The sequence below is a fragment of the Lucilia cuprina genome, chromosome 5 (genome assembly GCF_022045245.1).
Source record: "Lucilia cuprina isolate Lc7/37 chromosome 5, ASM2204524v1, whole genome shotgun sequence".
NCBI classification, from domain to species: domain Eukaryota; kingdom Metazoa; phylum Arthropoda; class Insecta; order Diptera; family Calliphoridae; genus Lucilia; species Lucilia cuprina.
In genome coordinates this window covers 49,051,540-49,062,836 of record NC_060953.1, presented here as the reverse complement: position 1 = coordinate 49,062,836, position 11,297 = coordinate 49,051,540, and the positions used below count along the sequence as shown (strand labels likewise).

The window sequence follows — 11,297 nt, the reverse complement described above, 5'->3', positions numbered from 1 at the left end:
GTTCAGTTCTAGTTCAGTTCTAGTTCAGTTCTAGTTCAGTTCTAGTTCAGTTCTAGTTCAGTTCTAGTTCAGTTCTAGTTCAGTTTTAGTTCAGTTCTAGTTCAGATCAAGTTCAGTTCTAGTTTAGTTCTAGTTCAGTTCTAGTTCAGTTTTAATTCAGTTCTCGTTCAATTCTAGTTCAGTTCTTATTCAGTTCTAGTTCAGTTCTAGTTTAGCTCTAGTTCAATTCTAGTTCAGTTCTTATTCAGTTCTAGTTCAGTTCTAGTTTAGCTCTAGTTCAATTCTAGTTCAGATCAGGTTCTAAAATGAATTGTCAGATTCGTTAAAAAAATATTGCAAGATTTCAGCTAGTTTTGTATAAAGAAAATTTTGTCAGATTCTGAATAACCTTATTTTGAAAAATATTGTCCAATAGCGATGAGTTTATTTTGATTATATACTTTAGCGTGAAGTCTGTCCAAACAGGCCCCTACAAGAATTGCAGGGTACACACATGCTAACAAGCATTTAGATATCACTACTGTTGTAAATAGTATATAGTTTAATCAATTAGTATATATATGAAAAGAATGGATGATCCATCCATACATGTGATCTATATTTAGTAAATTGACATGTTTTTTTCCTTCTGTTGAGTTTTGTTGTTGTTGGTTTAGTGTTTTAATGTATTTGCGTCTGCTGCAATTTTCCACATGCGTTACGCACATGTGTACGATCTTGTTTGGTATCGTCTGCATATATTTTTTTTTTTGTACTTTGTAGATTTTCTATATAATGGTTCCTGTGTCTTTAATTTCAAGACTAAAATGCTGCAGCAGTTGTTCGTTTAATTTAAATTTATTTATATACAATGTATATTATACATATACAAATATATGTATGTGTTTTTTTCTTTGTATTTAAAAATTTTTTTTATCAGAAAAGATATATTTGTAATGGATTTGTGTGTTAAGCGGTTAAGTAAGTGAGTGAGAGCTTTAAATGTGCATTCCAGAAGATAAAGGGAAATTTTGTATGCAGTTTAATTTTAAAAACTTTTATTTATTAAATGACTTTTTCAATAACAACAAATTGTTGACACCATATTCTTAAAAATTTTCAATAAATTTCTTTGTTCTTTAAAGAAAAAACTTTTCAAATTTATTACAAAAAAAAATATTTTTAAAATGTATATTTAACATTTATTAATATTTAATTAAAAACATTGAACACCTGTTTTATAAAAAAAAAATCTGTTATTATTTATATTTAAAATCAAAAAATTTCAAAAGAAATTTTCAAATATCAACAAAAATTAAAATGAAATGTTTTGATTATTATTTCCGCTGATATTTATCTAGAAGTTGTATAACTAGTTCAACACCTACGTACAACATTTATTTTAATTCCAATTAAAATAAACAATAATTATAAAAAATGTTTAATGCCATAAAAAAAGGATGTCTGACTGTTGTACTCATACAAATTATTATTATAGACAGCTGAATGAATGAAATGAAACAAATGTCGAGTAAGAGAACAAACAAATGACTTTTATCGAGGAAGATTTATTTTATAATGATTTCTTGAATAGAAAATGAGTTCAAACATACACATAGTATGGACATACACACTTACCTTTTTCTGCCGTACCATTATGGCCATTGGTCATTTTTGCCTTACTACTCTCCTTAACATTTGTAGTTCCCTCTTTATTGCTTGGAGTTGTAGATCTTGATCGTAGAGTATTGGATTTTATAGCTTTCTCTGTTGGCACCCCAGATATTGAAACAGTTTTTGTGGTCACATAACTAATGGACTCGACAGTGGTTTCCCATTTTTGGAATGTATTTATAGTATCACTTTTTAACATACGATGTGATGATCTTAGGGGAGACGATCTTAGCGATAGTGATGAGGTGTGAGAATTCATAGAATTTGAAGCCAAAGAATTACCCGACGATGAAGAGAAGGAAGCAGATTTGCGTAATTTGTGTTGTTGAGGCTTTGGTGCAGTTTCTCTTTCGATTGTGTGATAATAATGACCATTTGTTTTTTCATGTCCATTTTCAAGAGGTTCGGTTATTTGTAAAACTTCGGTTTGAGTGCCTTGATCTGAAAAGGGGAATGAAATAAAGTTTAGTTTAATAAAGTTTAGTTTGGAAAATGTTGTCGAACTCTAAAAAAATTTAGCTGAGAAATTATCTTAGTTTAAAGTGTAGTAGTTACTTAGTATAGTCTATAGTCTCGTCTATAGTCTAGTCTATAGTCTAGTCTCTATTCTATTCTATAGTCTAGTCTATAATCTATTCTATAGTCTGGTCTAAGTATAGTCTATAGTATAATCTATAGTCTAGTTTATAGTCTAGTCTATAATCTAGTCTATAGTCTAGTCTATAGTCTAGTCTATAGTCTAGTCTATAGTCTAGTCTATAGTCTAATCTATAGTCTAGTCTATAGTCTAGTCTATAGTCTAGTCTATAGTCTAGTCTATAGTCTAGTCTATAGTCTAGTCTATAGTCTAGTCTATAGTCTAGTTTATAGTCTAGTTTATAGTCTGGTCTATAGTCTAGTCTGTATTCTAGTCTATAGTCTAGTCTGTATTCTAGTCTATAGTCTAGTCTATGTTATAGTCTTTAGTTTAGTCTCTAATCTATAGTTTAGTCTTTAGTCTAGTGTATAATTTAGTCTCTAGTCTATATTCTAGTGTGTAGTCTAGTCTATAGTCTACTCTATAGTGTAGTCTATTGTCGTATTGTGTAGTCTATGTTATAGTCTTTAGTCTAGTCCATAGCCTAGTCTATAATTTAGTCTATAGTCTAGTCTATAGTCTAGTCTATAGTCTAGTCTATAGTCTATTCTATAGTCTAGTCTATAGTCTATTCTATTGTATAGTCTATAGTCTAATTTATGATCTAGTCAATAGTTTATTTTATAATCTAGTTAATCGTCTAGTCTATAGTCTTTTCTATAGTCTGTTCCTTAGTTTGTCTCTAGTTTAATCTTTAGTTTAGACTGTTGTATGGTCAAGTCTACAGTCTAGTCTAGCCGCTAGTTCATTCTATAGTCTAGTTTATAGTCTAATCAATATCCCTATCAGTAGTCTGGTTTCTAGTTTAATCAATTGTCCAGTCTATAGTCTAGTCTATAGTTTTATCTATAAGCCCGATTCTATTGAAAAAAATCTTTTCTAAATTCGTTCAGAGTATAAAGTCATTATCCGATTAAATTTTCATTTAGAAAATATTGTGAAAGAAAAAATTTTCCTGAGTTTTTACATTTTTTTATATTTTTAATACATTAATAAATATTTTATAAGAAAATTTATGTGTTTCGATTGGCGCAGGGTTATAAAATATATATTTCTATATAAATTTTTATATTTTCTAGAATTTTTTTGGAAAACATTTGTCTCATATAACTTGTTTATGATGTTTGTGATATTTTTATGTCTTCATTAAATTTTCTGCTTAATTTAAGATGTTTATTTTGATTTTTTCACAAGATGAAAAGCATTTTTTGTGGTTAATTGTTTTTGTTATTTATGTATAAATATTTTTTTCTTAAATATTTCAATACATATGTACTTATTTATGTATAAATAATACATTAATAAATGGCTTATTTACGTTTATTAAATTTTTATTTTTAATAACTTTTTAAATTGCTTAAGTAATATTAACGGGTAATTTGCGCAGACTACTTAATGTAATTATATAAAATTTGGCAAAAAAAAAATATTGGAATATAGGATATAAAATCGGACTAAATACGCAAATTGTTAATTGAAAAAATTTCGAAATTATTTTGAATATTTTAGATTTATAAATAAAAATAGCTGTATACTTGCCATTCATTTTATGTAATTATTAGTTTTCTTAGTGTGAAAAAAATATAATTTGAAATATTCATTCAATTATAAATTGCCTTTGGTTGTTTGAATAAACAACATTTTATTAGCCAATGTTTACATTTCATCACTTTAATAGACATGATCATTCATAATGATATTACAGTATGTTATATTATTTGTAACATCCCAGCATTTCGACAAAGAGCCAGTGCATCCCAATAAGAGTGATTTACGTCTAACTGCCTAAATATACTATTTGTAAACGAGAATGAAGACATCCGATACATTAGTGTCTCTATGTAAGCGAAAGAATGGACTCTTGAAAATCAAAGTTAAATTTTTTGCTGTCTTTTCGTAATCTATATGGTATGGGGTCACGATTAATATATAAAATCTAAATATATACCCCTAGAACAGGCGTGAACGTAGCTCATCCCATCGCCTTTTTTCAACAGAGTCTCTATTTGTCTTAATCCACGTTTGGTGTTTAGTATATTTTTGCCCGTAATTCTTAGTGTCCATTCGGAATACATAAAATCATCTTAATTTTAGACTTTCCTATCATTAGGAGGCTTCTTATGCTGCTGTTATTAGAGTCAATTCACTGAGTCTTTTTTGGTTTCACTCACCGTTGTATTTTTCCAAGAGTTCTTACGGATTTCTCACTAGTCTACATTCTATACAATGGTCTCTAGTCTAGTCTATAGTCTAGTCTATAGTTTAGTCTATAGTTTAGTCTACAGTTTAGTCTATAGTTTAGTCTATAGTCTAGTCTATAGTTTAGTGTATAGTTTAGTCTATAGTTTAGTCTATAGTTTAGTCCATAGTTTAGTCTATAGTTTAGTCTATAGTCTAGTCTATAGTCTAGTCTATAGTCTAGTCTATAGTCTAGTCTATAGTCTAGTCTATAGTCTAGTCTATAGTCTAGTCTATAGTCTAGTCTATAGTCTAGTCTATAGTCTAGTCTATAGTCTAGTCTATAGTCTAGTCTATAGTCTAGTCTATAGTCTAGTCTATAGTCTAGTCTATAGTCTAGTCTATAGTCTAGTCTATAATTTAGTTTATAGGCTAGTCTATAGTCTGGACTTTATTATAGTCTTTATTCTATTCTTTTCTCTAGTCTTTAGTCTAGTCTATAGTCAAGTCTTTAGTCTAGTCTTTAGTCTAGTCTATAGTCTAGTTTTTAGTCTAGTCTTTAGTCTAGTCTATAGTGTAGTATAGATTTCACTTTCAAGTCATAAAGGTTCACTGCATTCCAGTTGTACATCTGAGATACCCAACACCCATTTCCCTCAAGGACAGTGTAGGGTGTCAAACTAGCACAACTTTTCTTTTTTGGCGACACAGTTAAAAAAAATTTAATCTCATTTCTCTAAAACACACTTAAATGTTTATGTGTTGCAAAAATACAAAAAAAACTAAAATCAAAATATTTGTTTTTTATTTATTCACAATGTGTGTTTTGTTTCAACTAATTAAATTGTTGCTAAAATGTACACCCCCACAGAAAAAGACATAGAAAAAAAATTAAGAAAAACAAATAAAAAGAAATTAAATAAAATTTTTATTTAAAATATTCAAAAATTATTCATTTTCAAATTTTCAAATTTAATATGAGATCATAATATATTTTTGGGGAGAAATGAAATAAAAGTAGTTAATTTGAAGAAGTTAAAGAAGTGATGTCTCTTGCGAGCCGTAGAAGGCTAAAGTTGCTTATGGTTTTAAAATTTGTATGATCGCAGTTTTAAACATTTAATTTAAAGAAGTTGAAATTTCTGTTTACACTGAAAGAAATTGCAGAAAAGACCCTGACATTTTTCGTTTATAGATTATAGTTTTCATAATTTTTCATTATTGACAACAAAATTTTAGTTTATTTATTATAATTAATTTTTTGTTTAAAATAAATTGCTTATAAAACTTTTGCCAACTAAAATTTGTTCATTTGATTTCCAAATTTTGTCTAATTTTTATACAAATTTTTTTTAGATTTTATTTCTCGAAAATATTAAAATAACAAGGTCATTGTGAGTATCATCCATTATAATATTTGTGTTTTTTTTTATTTTCATATTTTCCTTTCAGTTTTTATTTTGCCAGCTCATGTAGACATATTTATCATAAAAGTTTTTTTTTTTTTTTTGAAATGCATTTTTTTTGTGAAACTTGTATTTTATGTATTTTTTTCGACACTTTCTTTTTTTTTCTTAAATATATTTTGTTTATTTCTACACATGTCTGTTTAAAAATTAATTTCACTCATAATCATAAAATTTTTTTATTGTTTTTGTTTTTTTAATATTTCTTAAATTATTATAAACCATATTGAAATAATAAACTAAAATCATTAAAATGAATGAGAGTGAATGAGAATCGTTTTCACTTCTAGTATAATTGAAATACAAAAGAAAAAAATCTTAAAAATTAATTAATTAAACAGATTTTAAAATTTATGTTTTTCTCACACAAAAATATTAATAATTTTTTTTAATTATTAAATAAAAAAAAACCTAATAAACAACTAAAATAAGAAAGACTAATTAAAAATAAGAAAAACTATTTCCTTTATACATCAACCAGAATAGACCTTTAGAATAGCAGAAAACTGCTAACTATAGTTGCTCCTACTTAACCACTTCACTTTTCAAATTCTAAAACTTTTCCAACCCTTTTTAACTAATATTCAAAAATCAAAAACATTTCTAAAATAAATTTCTAAATTTTCTAAAAATTTTCTTTCTAAATCGAAATTTGATTGTATAATCATCTTTATCATTTCTAATGCTGTGAATCATTTTATAACAAACATAAATTTTTAAATAAATTAAGAAAAAAGAAAAAAAATATTCACACCTGATGTTGGACAGACAAATTTATCTATAAATATATATATAAATTGTCATCTATATGTAAAAGTAAAGCTGTTTTTAAATTGTTTTTTTTTTATTTAAAAATAAGATGATTTAATTATAAAAATTCGAATGCCAAAATATTTGTTGACTTGTTACTAGAATGTTTTGAATATTTTTAAATTTGTTTTTACAAGTAAAAATGACGACTTAATTAAAAATCTCTGAAAATAACTTGATATGGCGTTTTGAGATTCTTTTTGAAAAATAATAGTTGAACCAAGAATTATTCATTCAAAAATCTTTTGACTTTAGTCTATCATATAATCTACTCTGTAATTTAGTCCATAAACTAGTGTAAGTATGTTCTCTATTCTATAGCCTAGTCTATAACATTTAATATAGTCCACGCTATAGTCTAAACTGTATACTATTATATAGTCTAGTATAAAGACTAGTCTATAGTCTAGTCTATAGACTATTCTATAGTCTAGTCTATAGACCATTCTATAGTCTAGTCTATAGACCATTCCATAGTCTAGTCTATAGACTATTCCATAGTCTAGTCTATAGACTATTCTATAGTCTAGTCTATAGACTATTCTATAGTCTAGTCTATAGACTATTCTATAGTCTAGTCTATAGACTATTCTATAGTCTAGTCTATAGACTATTCTATAGTCTAGTCTATAGACTATTCTATAGTCTAGTCTATAGACTATTCTATAGTCTAGTCTATAGACTATTCTATAGTCTAGTCTATAGACTATTCTATAGTCTAGTCTATAGACTATTCCATAGTCTAGTCTATAGACTACTCTATAGTCAAGTATATAGTCTAGCCTGAAGTCTAGTCTATAGACTATTCTATAGTCTACTCTATAGTCTAGTCTATAGTCTAGTCTATAGACTATTCTATAGTCTAGTATATAGTCTAGTCTATAGTCTTGTCTATAGTCTAGTCTATAGACTATTCTATAGTCTAGTGTATAGTCTGCTATATAGTCTAGTCTTTAGCTTAGTCTATTGTCTTGCCTATAGTCTATTCTATAAAGTCTAATCTGTATTCTAGTCTATAGTATATTCTATAGTCTAGTATAAAGTCTGCTATATAGACTAGTTTATAGTATAGTTTAGTCTAAACTCTAATCAATTGACTAATCTATAGTCTAGTCTATAGTATATTCTATAGTCATGTCAATAGTCTAGTCTATAGTCTAGACTATAATCTAGTCTATAATCTGGTCTATAGTCTAGTCTATAGTCTAGTCTATAGTTCAGTCTATAGCCTAGTCTATAGTCAATACTATAGTCTAGTCTATAGTTATGTCTATAGTCTAGACTATAATCTATTCTATAGTCTAGTCTATAGTCTAGACTATAGTCTAGTCTATAGTCAAGTCTTTAGTCTAGTCTATAGTCTTGTCTATAGTCTGTTTTTTATTCTGGTCTACCCTACAGTCTAGTCTGCAATCTATTCTATAGTTTTGTCTATAGTCTAGTCCATAGTCTATTCTAGATTCTAATCTATCATACGTTCTTATCTGCAGTCTATTCTATTGTCTTGTCCATTCTCTGAGCTAGACTTATTAAATTTATTCTACAGTCTAGTCTATTTAAAATGTTTAAAATTTTGGTGGTGTTATCACAGATATGCACTAAATGCAGCGTTATTTAAGGATCTACGATTTTTCATGAAAGCACAGATTTTCCCTTTTTTTCAATGAGAATGTTAATAGGGGATCCGCAGTCGAATATACATACTTTTCATCGAAATTATGAGTGATGACAGATTTTCACCATTTTCTCAATTGGAGCATTATTTAATGATCTTTAGTCGGTTTTAGATTTTTTTATATAAAAATCTATTTTTGATCGAAAGTATGAGTGATTACAGATTTTCACTATTTTTTCAATTCGAGCTTTCAATTGAGGATTTAAAGCGGGTTTGAAATATTTCATATAAAAAAAGGTTTTTAATGGAAGAAATAAGATTTTTTTTCTTATTTATATAAGAATCCAATTTTCATGGCAAATATCACAAATTTTCACCATTTTTTCAATTCGATCATTATTTAATGATCTAAAGCTTTTTCATGTAAAAACCGATTTCAAATAGAAAATAAGTGATCAAAGATTTTCAATTGAATGATTATTTAAGAATCTACAGCAGATTTTAGACTTTTGATGATATTGACTTTAAATTGTTCAAGGCCTCCACGTTCCAACTACTTGAGTCATACTGATTACCTTTTTTCCGATAAACAAAAATGTTTGCGCCAAATTCCTTTGGCATTAATAATTTGAACTTGAACCATAAAAGAGAACCTTTCAATTATATATATTTCGGCAAGATTCGCAAATAAATCATAAGATTTGGCGAAAAATATATTTTGGCATTTTTTCTTTGTCTTAGAAAATTAAACAATAAATAAAGATTAGACAATTGTATTATAAATGCACAGAAAAGAGTAGATTTTTGTGCGACAAAGAAGAAAAATTACTAATTGAAAAATCATTTTAAATTAGAATGATTAATGAGATTCTAGAGCCAATTTCTAAAGCATTAATGTTGGCAGGGACAAACTAAATGAAATTATTTAAAGAAAAAAAAAGCGAAAACTTTTAACTGATCAACAGTTTTGTTAATTGAAAAAGATCTTTTGGGGTTTTTAACAAAATGTAAAATTTGTTTAAATTATGTATAGATTTTTTTAAAGATGTAAAAAGATTTTTATTTTTAACAAGAAGTGTGTCAAAGTGGAACCGATCTGTAGCGATCACTAAAGATGCGTGTGCCAAAAAATCTGATTACAAAATTTAAAATTTCTTATTTACATTGCTGCTAAAAGTCGTTTTTGCGCATTGACATTTTGCGAACGACAGCTAGAAACATTAAACTAAAATATATCTTTTTGCCAAAATTTTTAAAATTTTATTTAATTGTGCTTTATTTCAAAAACTTTAACAAACAACACAAAATGTGAATGACATTTTTTTAAAACGATTGAAAAAAAACGTGCAATGTCAAGGATTTCGCACTTGCCATTTGTTTGTTTGTTTTGCTTTTCGGACGAAGTTTTATTTGCGTATGTCCGCTAACGATCAGACGACCAAAGTACCTTGAGATCACCTGCTTTAAGGTAGCGAAGACAAAAGAACACAAACAATAAAAGCCCGCTGTGCTATAAATTGGCAAAGAATTTGTTTATTTATTTAACAAAAAAAAAAGAAAACAACGCAACACCAAATTGTTTATTTTCACTTGAAACCCCACCCACAGGGAAATTTCATTAAAAACACAAAAAAGAATTTTTGGGGAAAATGAAAAAAATAACAAGGAAATACAATAATATTTCAAAGTTTTAAATCAATTTGCCATCAAATCAATTCTCAATTATTTTTTTTTATTTTTTTTTCATTAAAATAAAAATTCCTGTTATTTTGTTAAAACATTGATGTTATGCCATTTGTTATATATTCTTCCAGTCGTTGTTCTTTTTTTTGTATAATAAACAATTGTTTTTAACAAAATTTTGTTAAAATTATTTTTAATTTTTACAAATATTTTCTTGTGTCAATAATTGTCCGTCCGTCCGCCTATCTGTGTGAGTGTGTGTTTGTTTTATCTTTATTTAACTTTAAGCTGTTTATCTTTTTCTTAAATGGCTTTTAAAGAAATAATGTTTTTTGGAAAATTGCCAACATAAATATTTTGTTTTACACTTAAAAGCTCTGTTTTTTTTTGTCTTTTTGAATAAGTGTGTTGAAAATATTTGCCTTTGCATTGTATACATATGTACATATGAGAAATTTTTTTGTTAGAAATGATCTTGTTTCCATTTAGTTTTTTAAACCAAGTGGCTCCATCTATTGTTGAAATAAATATTAGAAATTGATTTGTTATATTTGCTAAGTTTTTCAAAAGATGGCAGGCTGTTTCCTTAAAATAATTGAGGAACTAAGTAAAAACAATTAAATTTACAAGATCAACTGAAAATCACTTCTACTGATAAATAAACAATTGCTTTCTAAAGTGAAATGTAAAAAAAGCTACAACCAATCCCCCCCTAATTTACATGGCTACAATTAAGTAATGTGTACAGCGATGTCATATAAACATGAGATATATATTTGGAATAATTAAGGAACCAATTTGGAGTGATTAAAAAAAAAACAATAATGACGAATTTTATCTTTATATCACAATTTTACAAATATTTTCTTTTATGATTTTGTAAGTTATTAAATGATTCTACAACATTTTCTGAACATATCCTGGCAAAGCATTTTTCAATTTTCAGGGTGAAATTGTGGTCAAATAGTCTATTTTTTAGCTAAACGATAGTCTATTCTATAGTCCAATGGATAGACTAGTCTACAGTCTAGTCAAGAGTCAAGTCAATAGTTTAGTTTTTGGTATTGTATTTAGTCTAGTCTATGGTTAAATCTATAATTTATAGACTAGTCTATACTCTATAGTTTATTCTATAGTTTATTCTATAGTATAGTCTAGTCTATAGTCTAGTCTATAGTCTAGTCTATAGTCTAGTCTATAGTCTAGTCTATAGTCTAGTCTATAGTCTAGTCTATAGTTTAGTCTATAGTCTAGT

The 11,297-nt window shown here is 27.0% G+C and overlaps 1 protein-coding gene across 1 annotated transcript in view; it reads right to left on the bottom strand.

Moving 5' to 3' along the window:
- LOC111679299 (titin) overlaps nt 1–11,297 on the bottom strand; it is a 258,306-nt gene that overhangs the window by 130,339 nt on the left and 116,670 nt on the right. Inside the window, exon 24 of the mRNA XM_046951805.1 lies at nt 1,618–2,094. Coding sequence (XP_046807761.1) covers nt 1,618–2,094 — 477 coding nt within the window. The remainder of the gene's footprint in view (nt 1–1,617; nt 2,095–11,297) is intronic.